The following is a 22399-nucleotide window of genomic DNA, read 5'->3' on the forward strand; positions in this document are numbered from 1 at the left end:
CTTCCTCGGCTAGGGTGACCAGAAGTCCTGATTTTATAGGGACAGTCCAGATATTTGGGGCTTTGTCTTAGGGCACCTATTACCCACATCCCGTATCAATTTTTCACACTTGCTGTCTGGTCCCTGTATTGTCAGCCCAGCCCCACCTCTCTGCTCTTTATCGCTCTCACTTGGCACGGTATGTCTAAAATGTAGGTTACAAAGAAAGCACTGGAAATCTCAGGCACTACGAAGTCAGACAATACCTGGTTTATGATGAATGTTGCCCAAGGAACCACATTTGGATGTCACATGGCTCAGGTCTACAGGCTTGTAAACAATTTGCACCTGTTCATACCAAAAAGAAAAAGGGAAAGGTCACCCCATTTTTAGCATCACAAAGGATAAAGATGGCACTGAATACACTGGGACCTGATTTGGATTTGAGACAAAATGTAGTTAACCCCCGAAAGATTAATACACTAGCAATTACAGAAGAACTTGCCACCAGAAACTGTGAAATCATTAAAGCGTATGTGTAGCGGCCAATCTAAAAATCAACATGTCAGCATGCACAAGGTTATCATCCGTTCTCCAAGGGGGGGGGGAGAAGCAAAGGCAATTTAAAGTGCTTAAGTGAGAGAAAAAAGTGGAATGTTTAATTAAGTTTCATATTCAGATCATCCAAAAAAAGATATACTAAAGAGAAATGTAAAAAAAATAAATACCTTTTCTGAAGTAAAACTTAAAGTTTATGTCCACAAAAACTGAAAGAACAGAAATGATCAATGTGTGTAGAATAAGTGACTGAAACATGTGTTTCTGAAAAATGTTGTAATGGAATTACACGAGTCGCAAAGCGATAATACACAAAACCACATTATACAGTATTACTTACAATGCATTTAAATTTTTTAGCATGTCTAAATGTGTACATCTCATCATTTCATTTAAATGGTGCCATTTAAACCAGCAAGTTCAAAGATTTCTCATCACATGACACTGAACGCCTGGAATTTTTTTTGTGGGTAACAGCCTTTGGAAACATTTAAACTGGTTAAACAAGACAGAAGTTTTGCAATACACACAACAGGGACAGTTAAAGTAAATCTGGGTTCATAGTTGTAAGAAAGAACATACTGAACAATCTGATGACGGATCATATTCTAGAAAGACCTGGGAGACCCAGGCATGCCAGGGATACATACATATGAACAAACAACACACACACCCTAGTGACATCATGAGCAGAAAACAGAAGGGAAAACGTCCCCATATCCCTCAGAGTTACTTCAAAAGCCAAATATCTGACGGTAATACCATAGTGATAACAAGCCTTCCTTTATTTTAATGCGGTTCTTGCATGTAGATACCAGAGCACACATTCTACATGCAAGGGAGAGTAAAACTGGAGAAAGAGAATCCTAGGGTTTGGCGTCACAGAGGAGAGACCTGGGAATGGAGAAAGACACAGGGAAATGGCTCTTGTAATCGACATAAGAGGTCAGAAAAGGATGACTCAAAGAGCCTCAGCAGCTGCTCTCTGTATCCGCAACTCCCTCACACATCCCAAGAAGTCTTCAGCACCTTTCATTTAAATTAAGTAGGCACCAATAAAAGAATACAAGCTTGAATCAAGCATAGCTGAGCTCTCGAGCCTACAGCGCCTTCCATCTTCAAAGCCATTTACCAATAATAAATAGAAATTCTCTGCCCTTCTCCCAACCCTTTTACAGACATCAATCACCTAACCCTCACAATCCTCCTGGAGGCAGAGAAAAGGCAACCCTATTTCAAAGAGGAGGATACAGAGGCACAAAGCAAGCTGCCAGAGGGGATCCATGCCAGAGCCCAGATTAGACCTCAGGAGTTCCTGGCTCCCACTGCAATGCTCAGACCATCCCTCACCCAATGCACCTCTCTGGGGGAGAAGAAAAAGAAGATCACACTGGATTACCCGATGAGACCCTAGAGTGGCTGTGCCCAACGCTTACAAAAAGATGAACGTTGCTATACCAACAGCTCATTTCCCATTAACTAACGGAGTTCTGAGTGGCAAGAAAGATGAATTCACTTGCCCATATTAGAGTGAATCAGTGTCAAGAGCACAGACTGCTGCCCTCTCACAAAGTACACACAGTAGCACCATGTATCCCGGGCAAAAATCAGGGGGGGAGGGCCCTATGCGGAGAAAGCACAACCCCCCTCCCTTTTTCTCCAAAGTCGGCAGGAAATTTGCTTCAAGGAAGCCGACGACTTCTGATGAGCCAGTTCTTCCGGTCGCTAAATAAACATGTAACATCAATATCTGACATTGTGGTTGCACGGTCTGCTTATTTTCAAACACTGAAAGGACAGGCCCTTCTGCCAGCCCAGCCCCTGGGAGAGGGAGGGGAACCACAGAGAGGAGAAAACAAAAGGAAGTCAATTGGTGTGAAAAGGTCTGAGGCTGCTGATAAGTATAAGTAGGGTCCTACCAAATTCACAGCCATGAAAAACGTGTCACGAACTGTGAAATCTGGTCTCCCCCCGTGAAATCTAGTTATTTGTGTGCTTTTAACCCTGTACTATACAGATTTCATAATATTTACAGACAATAGTGCCCAAAGCATGGCTCACAGAGCCATATAACTCATCACACAGGCAGCCTGACTCCAACTGCTGTGTGAGGACACAGCTGATCACCTACAGATTTAACGGCTAGTGAACTCGCTCAACACGCAGTTTTTGTTCCTCTTTCCTGTACCATACGAGTACAGGTAAAATTTTTGGGCTGGGCGTGTATTTGCAAACTGTATATACAGTGGAGTGGCATCTTACGCGGGGGTTAGGTTCTAAAGTCAGCGCGTAAGGCGGAAATCGCGAGTAGTCAAAAAGAGAGAGAGATGGAAGAACGAAAGACAACAAAAAAGGGAGAAAGACAACGTCAACATCGTTCCGTGCAAACCAGAGTGCTGCAGGGTGGCGAGGAGCATTGTCTACGATCAGCAACACTTTAAAGTCAAGTCCTTTCTCTTGGAGGTACCGTTTGACCTCCGGAATGAAACACTTGTGGAAACAATCCAGAAAGAAAGCTGCTGTCACCGAAGCCTTTTTATTTGATTGCCAGAACACAGGCAGGAGACTTTTGTTCTTGCCTTGTAGGGCACGGGGATTTGCAGCCCTGCAGAGCAAGCCCGGCTTTACTGAATGCCCAGCCGCATTGCCACAAAACAACACAGTCACACGGACTTTAGCTGCTTTGGAGCCAGGGCCTGTCTTTCTGATTTCGAAGTGTAAGTGCAGTTAGGCGTTTTTTTCCAGAAGAGCCCAGTCTCGTCAGCATTAAAAACTGGTTCCGGAAGATAGCCCTTTGCTTCTAGGATTTTCTTTAATTGTTCGGGGTAGGCTTTTGCTGCCTCTTCATTGGCGGATGCAGCTTCACCAGTAGTCTGCACGTTTTTGAGGTTGAAGTGGTTCCTAAAACTGTTAAGCCAACCTTGGGTGGCTTTGAATTCCTTCTCATCAGAAGGCTGTCCCTCTTCGGCGGGAGGTTTGAACAGCGCGTAGAGGCTAAGAGCCTTTCCTCGCAATGTGTTGCCATCGACAGGCACACGTTTATGGTTCATATCTTCCAGCCATAAGTTTAATGCCTTTTCAGTCTTCACTAAAAAGACTTATCACGTACCTGGCTCGTCACCTTAGCAGTTATTGGAGCACTTGATGCCACAGCTTGACGAATTTCTCTCTCTCGAATCTTGATAGCACGGATGCTTGATTCGTTGCGGCCATATTTACATGCCGCACTGGAGACATACGGTCTCTCAGTAAGTCCAACACAGCCAGTTTTTCCTCCAGTGTTGGAACAGATAGCTGTTTCTTCGGTTGAGCACCAGATGAAGAAGTTGGCTGGCATTTAGGGGCCATGTTGTACAAAAAATATGTATCTTTAAACACTAAAAACCACACTCAGTGTGGCGAGATGCTCACCCAATCAGCGGGCAGCGATCGATCCAGCAGGGGGGTCGATTGATCACGTCTAATCTAGACGTGATCAATCGACCCCCGAGTGCTCTCCCGTCAACTCCTGTACAGTACTCCACCGCCGTGAATTATTGTTATGGTTCCTCATTTTTTGCCGAGCGCGTATAGTTGAATTCGCATAAGTTAAATGTGCGTACGATGCGACTCCACTGTAACTCTTAGTGGGCCCCTACCAAGCTACAGTGTCACTATTTGGGGGCCCCCATTTAAGCTAACAGTTTAAACTGGAGAATCCCCACGTCCATCTCAGCGAGTCCAGCAATACTCTGATCAGTCCTCTCAGGCCACTGCCTAAAGCGCGCTGGAGACACTGTCATTAACAAAAAGAAAAGGAGGACTTGTGGCACCTTAGAGACTTGCTGGTCTCTAAGGTGCCACAAATCGTCCTTTTCTTTTTGCGGATACAGACTAACATGGCTGCTACTCTGAAACCTGTCACTAACAAGCAGATGCATGATCTTTAAAAGGACCATGGCACCCATATATCATCCTCTGCCTGAGTTTGAACGTAGCTCTCAGGCAGTGACTGGGTCTTTCACATTTTATATGGTGTTGCAATTGTAGATGGCACTTTACAGAACTAGGGGACTTCAGTTTGCCTGCACTTCCTAAACTACCCGTCCATAGCAAAGACGGGCACACAGAGAGCATTAGTATCTGCCTCTTACACTCAGTGATTCCATTCTGCAGACAATAAGGCACTTATACTTCCAGATAGCTAGAAACCTCTGGATTAACAGGAGATTTTCTTATGGAACACCGTTTCTTCTTGAAGGATTTCCAATTAAATCTGTTCATGCGATGCATGTACCAGACTCGGCGGAGTTTATCTAACCAGGCCTTCCGTGTTAATGGGTTAATTTATTGGGCATCACCAATAGCTATCCGAACGCGCGGTCGCTGAAGGTAGCATTGGAGGTTTAGTGTACAAAATCACGCCACTATTAATAAGTTCTGTTATCGTGCATGAAAGTGTGGAAGTACTCACACTGCCTCCTCCAGGGCTGTGTTTGATATTATCCTTTGAGCCACACTTGGATTGAACGTTGCTAAGATCCAGCTTCTTATTCATTATCTGCACCTTCGACAGCCAGAAAAGAGCATGAGTAACACCACCATCATCCAGAGATCAACTCTGTGTTAAACAACGCAAACGACAGAGCACCACCCAGTATAGAGAGCAGTGCCAATGGGCTGGTTCGATGCTGCTTTGTCTGCTCAAGGTACTGGATCTACAGAGGCCAGCAGAGGTGAGCAGCGCCTGGTTAGAGCTCAGATACAATTGCTTGTCTCCAGCATAGGTAGCCCCAGTTTACAAGCTAGAAAAACACGCAAAAACCCCAGCTGTCCACGTTTCCTCCAGCACATTCAGAGGGAAACACGCCAAGCAATGAGGGGGTCGGAAAGTGCTCTGGAATTCCAAGTGAGGAAAATGAAATCTCTGCTGGCTCTGCATAAATTCCCCAGCTCTAATCTGGTGGGGTGAGAGGAGAGATGCGCCTGAAGCAACCCCCGGGCCGCCCAGCTCCAAACCCTGCCAGATTGGGGTAGATGCAGCATAGTAGACTCGCTTTCCCTCAGAGCCGCGTGACTGAGACCGGAAGGGGCAGACGCAGCCAGCTAAGAGCACAAACCAGAAATATGGAACATGGTCAGACCCCACACATGGGTTCAGAGGGATTCAAACATCTGAGACGGAAAGAGCTATAAAGGAATGGAGACCAAAGTCTTTGCACTTTATAAAATCTTAAATTCTAGACAGAATGGCCAGAATAGCTCCGTTACAAACGAGGCTAAAGGATTTGCCTCTTTGACTCTGTATTTCAGATCTACAGCTATACACTGTTTCTAAATACACACATACACAAACTATAAATCTACAGGTGACTTACATGCGGTTATGCTCAGAGGGCCTGGCCTGCCACTAGCTGAGGCCTATCTACAGACAGATTTCGTGCCAGTATAACCATTTTAATTTGGAATGTGAGTTCTTACAGCTACGGTTATACTAGTGCAGGCCCCAATGTAGACACAGTTCTACTGGGATAAAGGCACCTTATACCACCACGGTTTATTCCCCTCCCCGTAAGACCGTCAAACTAGGTGATCTAATGGTATTTTCTGGCTTTGAAATCTAGGAATCGAAAAGCACCTTTATACCAGTGTAACTGCATCCACACTAGAGGAGGAGTTCTGCTTTAACCATGCCAGTACGACTTTGCGTGCAGATAAGCCCAAAGTTTACTTTATGAGAAAGCTATTGTTTAGCAACATAACCATGCGAAGAGCAGAAGAAATCCCCACTTCACTAACTCCACTACCTGGGCAAGAGTTACAAATCAACACAAATGCAGGTGGACTGCGTTATCTGTTCCTTGGTCACACGGCAGATGCACACTTCAGCAAAGCTTCTGGCCTGCTGTAGCCAGTTATTGCTGCTACCATTAAGGCTGTGTCCCAGAGCTCCTTTCTCCATTTCATTTTTAAAGGGCTGATGATGGGTATGTAGAAAGTGGGGGCTGATGAAGTCTCCTATGGGAATTTTTTTTTAGCCTTAGCATGATTAGTCATTCTGGAAACAAATCAGTTTGGATGGGTTTTTAAAACAACAGCATGTCATTAAGTGCACATGCACAGACAGTCCAACGAACACACAACACGTCAGACACAGCCAATTCAATTAGGTGTTGCTGTCTCTCCCTTTACATTCATTTCTCCTTAACCTTCTGCTGTCTACCTTTCCTCCAAGTGCACTGGGCTGTTGTTACCCATTAACATTCCATTGAAATCAAGGGATGAAGGAAAATACCTGGAACATTTAGCAGTCATTCAACACCTTTTCCACTTCTGACTCCCACCCCTGGGCTCCATCCACTAGATTACACTGCCTTTCAAAAGCTCAAACTTCTTCAATTTGTTCCTAACACTGTAGCTACGTTTATCCTACTAAGGAGATCATAAAAGCCAAGTATACTTAATAGCAGTAAGATCCCAAAAGGACCACCACTCATTTCCCCCATACATAGCAGAAACTATTTTGAAGTTCAGCTGTTCTTATTCTTACTGTAAAAAAAAAGGAAACAGAAGTTTACTCATTAGGATGAGGGTGGAGGGTTAGATAACTGACTTCAAAGAGGAAATGGCTTATTAAAACAAGCATAGAGTTTAATCAATTTACTATAAATTGACTTTGCACTTTTGAAACCACTGGACTATTGCAATTTTGAGGTCCGCCAGTTCCAGTTTATTGCGTGTCCTAATGCAGATGGTTGGAAAGCAGCTTGTACAATTGGAAGAACGGGGAAATGCCTACAGAATGGCGCTTCAGCTCTGCTCTGAGTACTCTGCATGAACAGTTGGTATCAATGGTATTGTCAAGGAGGACTGCAATTCTAGCTGGCATGACAAACCAGCACTGACTCCAAAAGCCACTTAATACATTGTAATAAAAAAGTAGAACTTAACTATTTAATTGATAATCACCAGCTACAACAAAGAATGCTTCCTTTAAAAAAATACTACCTAAAATACTGCCAAAAGCCACTCAGGTGACATACCAATGTCATATCTAAATGCTGATGTCACACATTTACCCAGTCACTCGGCAAATCTCCTATACAGTCACACAAAATGGTTCCCAAGCAGCTGCTGAGGACAGTACGCGAGGTACATAGTGCTCCATCCTTCAGAGAAATGCAAACTCTTGCCATTGGACCTACTACCATCGGTTAGACACAGAGCAAGTCTGGTTTTGGCCAGCAGCGCCCTCCAGTGTGCATTCACCCCTCAGAAGTGGGGAAAAGGGATTCTTACTACCCTACGTTGATGAGATGTACAGTGGTGTCTAGTCCCTCAATCATCTGCCCAGGATGGGTCAGGACCCCAAGCCAAAACCATGAGAGCAATGCAAAGAAATCTAAGTAGACGGAAGGTAGGCGGCCTGGAATTCTAGTGAAACCAAGACCCCTCAGAAGATGACAAACTCCTTTGCTGACTGGTTCCTAAAGATGATTCTATCTCCAGGTCAACGATTGTTTTTTGTTTTCAAAAGGTTATTTAAAAGAACCATTTTTAGTTTGACTGGCAGCTCAGTCTTAATATATCCCTTCCCCCAACACACCTACACAACACCCATCATTGTGGGGTTCCCCTTCTAAACTGGAGACAGTTCAGTCTATAAGAGGGGCCATGCAGCCGGGAAGGCTCATCATCTTTGTTTTAATTACTTGTATTTCCATCAACTCCTTAGCTCGGACATTTATGTTCACACTCCCTCCCACTGCTCCCCTTCAGTGTTCCATCGTCAGCTGTTTTACCCCTCCAGACACAAGTCTAAGCTCTGCCCTCTGATGCACACCCAGCTACCACTGAGGTTGGTGGAAGCGAGGTGCAAAGGCTGAAGGTAGAATTTGGCCATGGGGTTGGAGGCTTATGTGTCACGCGGGAGGTTGGCATGATGGTGGAAGGGGATACTGAGAATACAGTTTGGAGAGACCTCAAGGGAACCTCTAGCTCGGGGTGGCCAACCTGTGACTTCGGAGCCACATGCGGCTCTCCAGAAGTTAATACGTGGCTCCCTGTATAGGCACCGACTCGGGGGCTGGAGCTACAGGTTCCAATTTTCCAATGTGCCCGGGGGTGCTCACCGCTCAACGCCTGGCTCTGCCACAGGCCCTGCCCACTGCACCCCTTCCCGCCCCCTCCCCTGAGCCTGCCGTGCCCTCGCTCCTTTCCCCCGCGAGCCTTCTGCACACCACAAAACAGCTGATTGGGATGTGTTTTAAAATCAGCTATTGCCCATTACTCGATAGCATCTTAGCTTCCCCTGGTCCCTAAAGGAAAGTACAGCAGAGCCTTCAGACAAGATAGTAGGAAACTATTTTCATTCACACTACTGGAGGGAAAGTCATGTAAGACTTGATTCCGAGCTTGTGAGCAGGTTCCCTTCCCAGATCAGATGATAACGTGGGTGCTCCAGGGACAAATTGCTTAAATCGATATATTGAGTGCAAAAAGTGTCTAAAGGTACAGCTACCCAGCCCGCAGGAGGGAGCCTCCAAGCTTGGCTACTGGGCCTCACGCTAGTGCTCTAAGGTGTGTAGACAGCGCTTTGAGGCTGCAGCTTGGACCGGAGCCCAGGCTCTGCAGCCCACGCCCCTCCCTTGACTCACTAAGCCAGACAAGCAATTTCAGCATAACCACCCAATTCCCTTTATGAGATTCTAAACCAGATACTGGCTGAAATTTAGGCAAGCTACTGTCATCCACAGCTGCTGCTTCAACGTGAGAGGCTGCAAGCTGCTCTTCTATTATAAATCGAGAGAGAGCTCTCCACTGTAAGCCAAAACTCCATGCAATATCTGCCCGATATCCACTTGGAAAGCAGATTTAGGATTTACCTTTCCACCTCCTGGCTGGTGCTTCAGGTTTTCAGTGGAACCAATCTTGGACCTGACATTTTTCAGATCAGGCATGGGGGCAGTAGAAGTCTGCAGGCGGCTCTTGGCAGAAGCAGGGGATTTCGGTGGTGTGCGAACCACTGCCACCTTCTTGGGCTCCCGGTTCGGGGGAGTTGGCAGGGAGGGCGTGCGGGAACGGCTGCCGGGGGTCCCGGGTGAGCCAGGGCTGCTGTAACCACTTCTGTCTCCAGACTTCGCTGGTTCACCTGCAATTCGCAGACGCACATGTAACTGCAGGGTGGAAGCACGAATTGATCAATCGGCTCCAAGAATGCCCACCTGCTATTCGACATGCGGAATGCCCACGGAGTCAACATTCACAAGTTGCTCCGATTGGTACTGACCATCCCCCTACTGTGGATGGGAAGTATCTAGATTGGGGTGGGGGGGGGCAGCGCTAGCTAGAAAAAAAACACCAGTGAATCGAGGCAAGGGAGTAACGATTCTGTAGAGGAGAGTCCTGGAGCAGGGGACAGGCACAGCGCAGGGGATCAGACAGGTTGGGAAAGAAGATACATAAAACTGCATTTGTATCTAAGGATTTCAGGGCACTTTACAAACATTTAGTTACTAATAATGCCTTCCTCTTCTGTACACCTTTCCATCAGCAGATCTCAAAGCATTTTACAAAGGAGGTTGACAGCACTGTCCCCATTTTACGGATGGGGAAACTGAGGCACAGAACAGGGGAGCAGCTTGCCCATGGCCACCCAGCATGAACAGCAGAGGCAGGAATTATAGAATGGTTGTTTGGAGCTTTACGTGCGAGCTGACCCACACTCAAAACCCAACCAGCGTTCTTAGGCAATATTCACGATGGTTCTACCAACATCTATATGGAATGAAACCCAGGTAACCTGACTCCTAATTTGCCTCTTGAACTAATCAGGACACAGACTCTCTTTCTCTCAATCTCACTCACTCAGGAACAGTGTGGGAGCAGGCGGGAGAACAAAACTTTTTGTTGACTTGCTCCACGCAACAGGAGTGGAACAGTGCTGGGTACCTGCATTTCTTCAATTTCAATTGAACGGTGAATAAGAGCACGTTCCCAACCCACAACATTACGCTCGTTTTCTGAACACAGATCATGAAAAACTAGCTTCTCACAGGGCTGTGAAATTAACCTCTCAGTGCCTGACAAGTTACAAACAAAAACATTCAGATGCAAATATTTTTAATTAAAAAATATGGAAAAGGAAAACGCTGATATTGCAAAATATTTTTTAAAACAGCTCGAATGGTTTCCAAAATCGAACAGGGGGGGAAAAAGCCTTACATTTTACCTTTCTCAGATTTTGCTGCTGTGGTAGGCGGCTTTCTCTGCTCCTTCCTGCCAGCTGAAAGAAAGTTAAAGAAACTTAAGTAAAATCAATTACGCTTCAAACTTTAACAAAGGTTTTATCCATGCCTGGATAAACAGAAGAAATATTCAGCAGGACACACCACTTTTCAGGTAATTTGTGACCTCTGGAGCAGAATGCCCAGAAAGCATCAAGAGCACTGGCTTAATCACCCATATGGTTAGGAGAACGTATCCTAAATAAAAATGACGTACAAAGATGCCTCTATCCCCAAATACAGCCCCTGTGGAGGAACGAATGACTGGCCTTTTGAAAGCTCTATCAATCAATAAAAAAGAAAAACTAGATGGTAGTAAAAAATACCGCAGCAGTTTAAATCTTCCAAATCCGAGCAGAGAGCATCCAATGAATTATACTCCCAGAGGGACTAACCAGAGGAAAAGGAGGTGCAGTTGTCATCCTAAACCAAGACGATTATATGAAGGAAGCAGACAGACCAGTATCCGACCAGGCTTATTACACAAAAACTATTCATAGCTAAGTTCCATTCACAGCTCAACACACACAAACCGGTGGTGGATGTTATACAGATCACTGCTACCACACCCACGCTCCTTAATCTGTCCAACCCTAGTGAATGAACCCTAGGGGCTAGTCTACAGGATTACCCGAAGTACAGGAAGACCCACCCTACCTAACTGTACCCGTATAAAAGGAACCTCTTCTCACTGAACGGGACACCACACTGTTCAAGAGCTAGATGAAATACAAGATTTATTCGTCCCCACTTTGCTACTGCTCAACGTCCCAGAAAGCACAGTACGTTACATCTAACACTCATCTTTCTGCATCTCACATCTCCCCATATGTCTGGACTCCTGACATGGCAGAGTAGCTCAGAAAGGAGAATATTTCTCCTGCAGTAGAGGAACGGGGGCTGAGTACAGACAGGCTGCTTCGTGACACACTATGCACAAAAATAGATGTGCACACCAAGTCTGACCCTGTCAGTGATTTTAGGGAGGGGCAATCCCAGAGTTTTCTGGGAAGAGAAGATTCCTGCCTCCCTGGAAACGTGCTGAACGCCCACTGGGGATTTCTGCATGCAGCACACACTCCATCCTACCAGCATTGGGAGGCGTCTTGGGGGTCGTGGGCGTTTTTGCCGGGATCCGGGTAGCGTTGGCTGGGCTTTTTTGAGTCTGTGCTGCAGACCTGGGAGCAGCCATCTTCATTCCGCTTTTCATCTCCGGACCCTGATGGCGGAATCGGGACAAAACGTTTACCATGTGGTTTGCAGACCCATGAGAAAAAAAAAAAAACCAACCAACCGCCCAGTGAAGGGACATTCTCAAGATTTTTACTCTCTCTTCACTCAGATAGCAGAGAGCCTGCAAAGAGCTCCTCGGCTCCTGCCCCCACCATCCCAGGACTCTGCCGCAAGGTGAGGAGGGTAGGATGAGCAACTTCCAGGATGACCTCCACATGTACAGCCATTTTAGTTGTAAATGAGTCACCGCCCCTTAGCATGCTGCCCCATGATGATGTGCCGGCTGCACCAGCCCCAGTGACTGGAAGCCCTGAGGTAGCACCTACACTCAAAGGGAAGCACATGGCTGCCATGCCACCTTCCCATGCAAGCTGTTCACTTCAGTTATGCAGTGCCATGAAATGCTTTGCTACCCTTCCCAATTAGCAGGTCTGGCTGAAAAGTAAGTCCATGTCCTTCATCTGTTCCTCAAACTCTTGCCTCACCAGTAACAAAAGCTTCCTTTCCCCATTTCTGATCAACTGTCATTTATGTTCATTCAACAGCCCTTTTAGGGGGCTAAAAGGTTTATGAAAAATTAACCTGCTGGCCAATTCAGACATAAAGGCTTGCTCAGGCTGGTCACTGGTGTTTAAAAATTCAAAAGCAGAATAAAATCTCCTCCTTCCCCATTTCCTTTATTGTGGTTATAACCCCTTTCATCCTGCAAGGCAGCTTCCTACATTGGGTTCAAAACCATCTACTCCCTGTCTGAGCAGGACGGGGCATGAAAACTTCCACTGAAAGTGTGAAAAAGAAAGGTGAAGTGCTATTGGTCAGAGTTCAACAATTTCAAACCACTGCTCTTGCTTTTAATGAAGAAAGCTGGAGTATGTTATTGTTTGTTTCTCTCTCTATCAGGGAGAGAGTGCACTGAGCATTATTTCCAACTGTGAATGTGACATTTTCACTTTTAAAAAATGTACACCAGCCCTGAAGCAATGCATGCCTGCATGCTGGAGATCAGAACTGGTCAGCTCCAAATTCTTTAGCACTGAAGCTCATCCTATTATTCAAGACAATTTCTATTCTCCCCCTTCCTTCAGGTTCTAACAAGTTATATGAATGGAAACTCTTAAGAGTCATTTTTTTATATATACACAGAATGATCCAGAGCCCTGTTAGAGGGCTGTGTATTGTGTGTTCTGCATAATTTTGTAGCATGGAAGATCTGACTCCAATATATATGAGATATATCCAAGACTATGTCAACGCACCCATAAATGCTAACACAACGTTGTTGCAATGTGAAAGAATTCAATGCCTAATTGAAATACAAGACAAAACCCTTCTGCACAAGGAGGAGAGATTTTAAAAAACAGCATTAAAATGAATGCAAACCAAGGGAGCCTCCGAGCAGATGAGAAAGATGCGACTGGTCTGAATACCACCGAATTATAAAATTTCCACAAGAGCTACTCTTAAAGCCACTCCCTAACCAAGGACAGTAAAGGATTTCATGGTAACATCGCTACTTAGTTTGGGTTTTTTTAATAAACACTGTAAACACCAGGTGCTCCAGCCACCCCATAAATGAGCAGAATGGTTGACTGGCCATTCCTGACTGAAGCTATTCACAGTCTTGGTTGGGAGAATTTTCAGTCCAATTTACCTCCTCCGTTAAGTAACTTGAAGTAGGCAGGAGACATTACACACACACAGAACATACTGCAGCGTGGAGAGACAGGCTGATATAACTCAGCACGGGCAGGAATTAATCAGTCAGGAATGGGCAACTAATAGTGTTTTAAAGGTAGCTTTGGTTTCTTTTTCACCGATTTCCTTACCTTTGGCTTGGTTTCTTTTGTTCCTGTACTGGCAGGTCGGGATGTGATAGAAGAGACTCGTTTAGGAGTGGAAGCTGGTACTGAGGACTCAGCAGGACTGGAGGGGTTTTTCAAAGGGGTTGTACTAACAGAGAAGGGTCGTTGGGGGGTTATGGAGGATCTACCTTTCAGGGGTTTGGCAGAGGAAGGTGTGGATGTCTTCACACAAGTAAACAAAATAAAAATAAAATTAAAAACAGATCAGCATGCGAACAAACAAACTGAAAAGGGATGATGGTTAAAGTCAAATATGAATGGCTAGGAGTTAGAGGTGCAATACACCAAGGCACAAGAGACAGACTTGCGCCTGCGATCAGGAGTTCTCCATCACACGACGACGTCTGGCTTGTCAGACTGAAGTCTCACTTAAAGCTTATTAGTCACCCTGTCACATTTCTTGATACATTTGAAAAAAAGAAGCTGATTTGGCAGAAGCTAGTAGATCTATGACCAGAATTTCCAAAAGGGCCCAGTGCCCACAACAGGGTCAGATTTTCTAACGCGCTCAACACCCAGCAGGTCCCACTGAGAACAAGTCGTCCTGGGAACCTGACTCCCTAGTTCTTAAGATTCAGAGAACACAGAAGAGTTTGGAGCAGGCAGCAGACTGTTCCCTGTTCCTTGATCTGAAGACACGACCTACTCTGGGGAGTTTGTTCCAATGCTTAATCACCCCCAACTGTTAAAAATTTATTCCCTATTTCCAATTTAGTTTGCCTGGCTTCAGCTTCCAGCCATTGGTTCTTGTTGTGCCTTTCTTTGCTAGACTGAAGAGTGCTTTAGTAGCCTGTATTTTCTCCCCATGGTGGTACTTGTATGCTGTAACCAAGCCATCGCTCAATCTCCTTTGTGATAAGCTCAAACAAGGTATCATATTGAGCTCTTTAAGTCTCTCCCTGTAAGGCATTTCCCCCAGTCCTCAAATAATTTGTGTCTCTGCTTTGCATCTTCTCCAATTTTCCAACATCCCTTTTTTAAAATATGGACACCAAATAGAGTAATATTCTAGTCTCATCGTCTGCATCATGATGGCAAATCCCAAAGGGACGTCGGTCTCACCACTACAATATAACTGGCAAAATCACCTCCCTGCTCCTCCTCATCTCTCCCCCATTTAGCCATCCAAGGATCACATTTGCGTTTTGTTTTTTCTTTTGCTACTGCATCGTACTGAGCACTGACGTTGAGTTCATTGTCCACTATGACTTCTAAAATCCTTTTCAAACGGTATGTCTACACTGCGAAGTTGTCGACAAAACTTTTGTCTTTCACAGGTACTTTAAAAAGCACCCCCGCGCAAAAGACAAAAGTTTTGCCAACGCAAGTGGCAGCCTGAACGCGGTTTTGTTGGCAGGAGTGCTCTCTTGCCGACAAAAGCTAAGGCCGCTCGTGGGGCTGCAAGTATTTTGTTGGCAAAAGTGCCGACAAGGTACTGACAAAGAGCATTTACACACGCTGACATTTACCAACAAGGCTGTGTCGCTAAAAGCTGCGTTGTGTAGACAAGCCCTAAGCCATGGTTTCCAGGATACAGTCCTCAATTTGGTAGACACTGCCCGCATTCCTTGCTCCTAGATGTATAACTTTGTACTTGGCTGTATTAAAACACTTTTTGTTTAAATAGGCCCAGCTTCCCAAGCAATCAGATCACACTGTATGACTGCCGTGTCATCATGACTTACCAATTCTGCCAATCTCTGACCTACCAATTTTATTCCACAGTGATGTTATATTTACTTACAGATCATTTGATGAACATGCCGAATAGCATCAGGCCTAGTACCAATCCCTGGGGAAAGAGCAACTCCATTTGATGATGATTCCCCGCTGATCACTACTTTTTGAGATCTGCCAGTTTAGCCAGTAATCTGTTTAAACTGTCCTTTATTGATATTCTAGAGTGCTAATTTTTTAATCAGAATGTCATGTGGTATTAAGTCAAATGCCTTACAAATGTCTAAGTATATTATATCTGTGCAATTACCTTTATCAGCCAAATTTGTTATCCCCTCGAAGAGTGAAGTCAGGTTTGTTTGACAAGACCTATTTTCCATAAAACCACATTGAATGGCATTAGCTATATTCCTATCCTTTAATTCTTCATTAATTTAATCCTGGATCAGCTTCTCCATTATTTAGTCTGGGACTGGTGTCAGGCTAACTGGCCTCCTACCCAGGTCATCTATTTTGCACTTTCTGAATATCGGCACATTAGCACTCTTCCAGTCTTATGGAATTTCCCAGTATTAAACTGCCTGTATAATTCAGAACACAACACTCTGTTGGATATGGACAATTTTTTAACTGTTGCTAAGACCAAATTCCCAGCCTTGCTCTTTCTTTGTTCCCAAAACGGGCAGTTATGTAAGTTCAGAACTGCTGGCTCGCCAACCGAAGCCCCAAATCTGCAACTGTATTTCACAAAGGCTTACCCTCGCAGCTGCATGGATCTGATTCCAGGACTGGGACCCAATTATTTAGAGTAATAGTTTTTGGAAAGTTACACACTTTGGACTCCTGCCATGCACCTTGGGGTTTCCTTTGAATTAGTAAAAAACCCAACAGGTTAATTTTTTTAAAAAGTCACAATTTTGTTATGAGTCGATTCTTCCAAGGTTCATGATTTAAAATGGCTGCACGTTCCAAAGAGGAGGAGGGGGAAAAACAAACACACACTAAAAGAAAAGAAAACTGGTAATTAATGGCAAGGTTTCTTAACGAATGTGTGATTTAGGTCAAAAGCAGCTGGGTCTAGATGGAGTCAAGCACACACACAGAAGGCTTACAACATATTTCATACATTTGTCATCTTACCTTAGGCTTTTTCTCTTCAGTATCAGTTCCATCTTTGTCTTTACTGTCAATACGAGCTGATGAAATGCAAATAAAAGACAGTTATGTTCCTCTTCTTGGGGATACTAAATAAATACCAAATAGCTTATAATGCCTGCATTATCATAACATGCATTAACGTTCTCTTTTCTTCTCATTTCAGTTAAGTCTATTAAAAAACAGCCCTTATCAAATTACTTCCTCTTTTTAAAGCGTGTTCTTGCTGTGTTACAGATTAGCCTTAATATAGGAGATGATGCGTTAGAGATGCATGGGAGCATCAAAAACATGCCGCAAGTTTTATACCAGACCATCCTTGAAAAGAAGATTGACATACTGTTCTGATGGTGACTTTCTGAACAGCTCCATTCTCAGGCCTAAGCCTGTCCCTTTGCTCTTAAAAACAAATGCAGATAAGGTTTTAAGCATCACGTCTGAAGGCTAAAACTCATGAATGCCTCACACCTACGGAGTTTAAGTGCTGAAGACCTTAAGTCACAGAACTGCTGCTTCTTGTTTTTCGAAATCACTTTTCAATGTATTACTTCAAAAAGCAATTTTATTGAAATCCATTTATATTCTTCATCTCTCTCAAGGTACTACTTTCTGTCTTACTGGCAGATATTACTCCTTAGGATTCCGTTTCAGAACCTGTAATATCCCTTGAGGCTTTATCAGCCAAATGAAAGCCATTTAAATTAGATTCATAATGAACACGCAGGGTTTCTTGGGCCATTACACTATTATTTTCCCCCATTAACCTACAAACTACAACAGACATTGCAGTATTGCAAATAAAGAGATTAGATATATAGAAAGAGTAACGTGTGAACTACACTCTAGGATGCTAACTACTAAACCCACTTTTTTCCATCAGCAGCTAAATTTCTTCTTAATTTAAAAGGGAAAACAGCTCTTATATCTTCTCTAAACTTTGGGAATTTATTCTGGCTGATCATGAAATGTACAAGGTCATTTATAAACAGCTCTAGCAGTCACCTTGAACCTCCCCCACTATCCACTTCCATAACTTGCCTCATGCCTTTCCCTTTCCTAAAACAGCAAAGGTGCCTTGTGCAATGAAGGCTGTGCTGTGCGTTAGAGATAAGAACTCCAGGTATTCATGGCTGAAAAGGGAAATACCCAGCCCCTTTTCTGTTCCTGCTACTAAATCAGAAGCTGGCGACCTTAAGCATACTGAAAAGGAGGACTTGTGGCACCTTAGAGACTAGCAAATTTATTTGAGCATAAGCTTTCGTGAGCTACAGCTCACTTCATCGGATGCATTCTGTATTTCTGTAGCTCACGAAAGCTTATGCTCAAATAAATTTGTTAGTCTCTAAGGTGCCACAAGTCCTCCTTGTCTTTTTGCGAATACAGACTAACACGGCTGCTACTCTGAAACCTGTCTTTAAGCATATTGTAACCCGAACTCTCTGAAAACGCAGTCAACGTTATTTCAAAGAGGGGAAGGACATGTGCTTCCACCCATTAAACTACTGGCACTAGTGATGGCAACCTCTGCTAATGTCATGAGGTGTGAATGAAGCTTTTCTGATTGCATATTAAGTTTAACAGCATTAACAGCAGCTGCTGATCCCCATGGTACAGTCAGTAGGGTGGGAGCCTCCATCCTCCATTTCCTGCCTCATGTGAGGGAGAGACTATAGGCTGAATATTCATGCTGACTGGGCTCGTTGTGCCAAGACAGTGTGTAGGCATCAAAAGTGGCATGGGACCTGTACAGACAAGCAAACCTGTGTACCAATGGCAAATGATTCCTGCAGAAGAGTGTCAGAACTCTATGGAGGTCTACGGCTGGCATGGCCCCAAAGAATTCACCTGGTGTTTTAACACCTGTGCACTAAAACATGGATGCTAAGGAGGCTTGTAAATTAGCGAACTGATTTTCATACAGATCCCATTCTGATTGCTTATTAAAACCATTAAGTGAAAAACCCGCATTTCACCATTGGACAGGCAACCTCCCAAGGTGTCCTTAGGATTGCGGGTCTTAGTGAGAGGAGAATATAGACAAAATGTGCCTGGCGTACTAGCAAAGGCATTTGTGCCGGAACAGGATGACTTTAGGCCCCTACTCGGGCCAGTTAAGCTAACACCGTTGCATGAACTTGAACATCTAAAGTTAAAGGTACCTGACCGCAGTGCTATCAGATGAGCAGTTAAATGACTCAAGGTTTCTCAGCGAACATTCTTAGGTATCTAACCGCCAGGCTTCCCCTCACATAGGTCTCTCTTATAATACATCAAAAATTCAGCCATCTCTTTGGAATTGTCTGGGGTGCACACCGTACTGGGCTTGGAAACTGAGGACAAAGTTTCGCCCACTATGCTCCTCCTCCCTCGCCTTTAGAAAAGCCGACATGGAAGACTGGCTCTCGGGGAACACACAAAGCAATACGAGTGGGAGACCCTGCACGCTTTATTAGCGACAGCTCTGAAACCATAGCCTGCTCTGTGCTAACGCTACTTCAGTAATGACCAGAAAAAGTTTCAGTCAAACGCCTCTTCTCTTTTATAAATATTTAGAGTGATGGATGAAATTGAAGAGTCTACATAGCAGCTTTGATAAATCCAAGGACACTGAAATGAAAAGGGAGAAAAGCACAACTGGGAGCATGTCAGCGTCCATGCAAGGGAACGTGCAACTGAAGCGTGAGTGTGATGCGAATGAATCAAAGGCCAGGAGTAAACTAAGGGTGAAAAGCAGCATCAGCACTCTGGATTTGTTCAGAGGGAACATCCATGGACAACTGTCAAGCAGCAAGATTCAAGGGGTGCCAGTTCTGGTTTTAGAAGCCTTGCCCTGAGCAAGTCACTGGAGAAACAAGCGTGGGGCAGGAAAATGACACACACACCTTTTAAATGAGGAACCCGACTGACTTTTTTCTCTGACATACGAGTTGCAGGTTTCTTTTTGGGTGCCTCTTGTGTTTCCATGGCCTGCACCATTCCCCCCGTCTCCTGTTGCAAGGAAACACTTCTATCTGCCACGTCCTTTTTTAACCTATCGGGAAACTTGGTTGCGTCGAGTGGAGAACCTGAGATTTCTCCCTCCCTAATTACATTAGCTTCAACTTCCACTTGGTACATACTTTCAGAGGGCTCCATCTTGGTGACATCATCAGACCCTTTCCCTGACAACCACTGTCGTCTCTCATCTAGGATCTGTCCCGCTTTATGAGCTTCGCTTTCAGTAACAGGAGTCTCTCTAGACATTTCTGCCAGATTATCTTTGGGTCTGCCTTCTGCTGGAAAGGCATACACCTCCACAGCTTCAAGCATTGTAGAGTCCTGCTGTCCTAATGAGGAAGGTGAATCCTGCTGAATAGTTTCATCAATGTCACGGTCTTCATCTTTTTCATGCCCAGCGGCCTCTTCTTTCAATTTACCTTTGCTGTATAAAGGAGATGGCCCGTCTTTAATAAGGGAGTTGTCAATTGGCTCATACCCCGCATCCTCAACCCCCGGGGGCCACTTTTCAAACTGAGCAGCAAGTTTCTCACGACAGAACATTTCAGCTCTTGGAGCACTCTGAGAGGATTTGGAAACTGCTGATGCAGCAAATTCTTCCGTGCACACACTGTGACCTGCTTCATCTGCCAACGCCTTACCCACTCCAACGTCCTCTTTTCCACCACGGTCCCAGGGCTCAGTTCTGGAGACAGCCTCCTGGCTTTCTTCAAAGGCTCTGAAGCCTTCATACATGCCTGGGGGGACTGGTATCGTGGCCTCAGCTCTGGCAGGCATTGCTGCTACCTGTTCTCCAGTCTGCATTTCACACAGAGGGACGAGAGTCTCCGAAATCTCACCTGCTTGTTTTTCTGGCTGAATCTCACTTGCCACAGGCTCCTGAATTCCAGGTTCCACACTCTCCCATAGCCTTGGGGAGCTCAGCTCCTCTGGGGGGCGAAGAGGGAGGGTAGGATGTCAAGCGTGGCAAAGAGATAGCACAGGTATTTCAATAGAAAGTCATTCTTGCAACACAAAAGAGACTTAAAAGACTTTTTATAACCATTCTACATGGATAAAAGCAATCGAGTCCTACATTGCCACTTGCAGTGGAAAATTCAATTCTGCAGTTTCTCTTTGCTTTAAAGGAATCTTGTCCCTGTAGATAGGCTTAAAATCAGAGCTACTCCACTTTGATTTGATGATACACATTGAATCATCCATCATCTCTGCCTGCTTGCTCCATTGCTGGGAAGAGGTAGAGTACCAAAACAAACACAGGATTTGCCATACCAGATCTATCCAATTATCCTGTCTCCCATACTGAAAGTCTCAGAGGAAGGAGCCTCCCTCCTGCACCCCAGTAATATGCTGGCGTGTGATTAGTTATGCTCTGTGTACATGGTGGATGGATTCCATCCCAGCCTCCGTCCACAGAGGTGGTCCAAAGTATGCCATGAAGGCTAATATTTGATGATCGTTCTCTTCGCTGGAATAACTGCACAATTTTATAGGCCACAACTTCCAGCCTCTATTTAGTTACAGTGTTGGACAATTCATTAGCTCTTGTGCCAGTGAATGCCACGGGTTGACCACGTGTCAAATGAAGCGTTGCTTTCATTTGTTCTAAATAAATCTGCCAATAATTGTGTTGTGTAACCACAACACAGTGTGGGCCAGAATGAAAAGGGATAGATATACTCCCCAATCTAAGATTACATACAAAACTTAAAAACCCTCCAACTGTCCAAACTAAATAAGGCTAGTTTTAGCGGACACATCTCAGCCACCCAGAATTCTAACCATCTTCACTTCTCTAGACCATTTCTTCTTCTGCTACGTCTTTACCACAAACTTGACAGAGCAGTACAAGTATTCTAATTCTTTTTTATTTCAGTAGCCTGTCTACGCCATCACAGCACAGGGTGTAGGGGGAGAGGATGGATCACACAACAGAAACACCTGCCTGCAACTGCAAACCTCTGATTTTGTATGTTCCGCCCACTCTGCAGAGTAATTAGTACCATAACATTGCACACCCGTTCTGGAGCAGCTGACAGTATAACCGTTACAAAACAGAACTCACAGTCACAGATGCAAAGATTTTAAGGCCAGAAGGGAACATTTATGATCATCTACCCCGAGTCTGACCACCTGCACAACACAGGCCAGAGAATTTCACGCATCAAGCCCATACATTCTGGTTGAGGTAGAGCATCTCTTTTAGAAAGACATCTGATCGGGAGGAAAAGACCTTGGAGTGATGGAAAACCCACCATACCCTGAGGTAAATTGTTCCAGTGGTTAATTAAAAGTGCGCAACTTATTTCTATTCTGAATTTGTCTAGCTTCAGCCTTCCAGCCACTATCTCTTTTCATGACTTTGCCTGCTAAATCAAAAAGCCTAGGTTAGGGAAACGTTTGTACTAAAATCAAAAGCATCCTTTCAATAAAAAACAAACTCTAAAGAGAAATTTTAAAAAAATGGGACAAGTAAAAATCACAACCAAATTAGCCTTTGACCAACACGGTTCTAAGAGAACTCAACACTTAAGTGAAATCACTGCAGAGTCCCCAAATTCATGACCCAAGACAGACCAAAACTGGGTACCAATTGGCAGCTGGCACTAAAGCCTGTGTCAGGCCATGGCGAGTGCCTTTGATAACCAAAGGGCATCCCACACGTGCTAGTAT

The 22399-nt window shown here is 44.6% G+C and overlaps 1 protein-coding gene across 11 annotated transcripts in view; it reads right to left on the minus strand.

The window, feature by feature from the left end:
• Positions 1-22399, minus strand: part of LOC144257876 (microtubule-associated protein tau-like) — a 95628-nt gene that overhangs the window by 6182 nt on the left and 67047 nt on the right. For 4 of the 11 annotated variants that reach the window (XM_077806069.1, XM_077806068.1, XM_077806071.1 and 1 more), the window contains 7 exons: positions 20566-20655; positions 16715-16770; positions 13862-14059; positions 11892-12021; positions 10748-10801; positions 9402-9667; positions 246-327 (listed from right to left, as the gene is read on the minus strand). In XM_077806069.1, coding sequence (XP_077662195.1) covers positions 246-327; positions 9402-9667; positions 10748-10801; positions 11892-12021; positions 13862-14059; positions 16715-16770; positions 20566-20655 — 876 coding nt within the window. Of the gene's footprint in view, positions 1-245; positions 328-4386; positions 5084-9401; positions 9668-10747; positions 10802-11891; positions 12022-13861; positions 14060-16714; positions 16771-20565; positions 20656-22399 lie in introns of those variants that run through there. The other 7 variants (XM_077806072.1, XM_077806073.1, XM_077806076.1 and 4 more) reach the window with 5 other exon arrangements.

The sequence above is a fragment of the Eretmochelys imbricata genome, chromosome 27, assembly GCF_965152235.1.
Source record: "Eretmochelys imbricata isolate rEreImb1 chromosome 27, rEreImb1.hap1, whole genome shotgun sequence".
Taxonomy (NCBI): domain Eukaryota; kingdom Metazoa; phylum Chordata; order Testudines; family Cheloniidae; genus Eretmochelys; species Eretmochelys imbricata.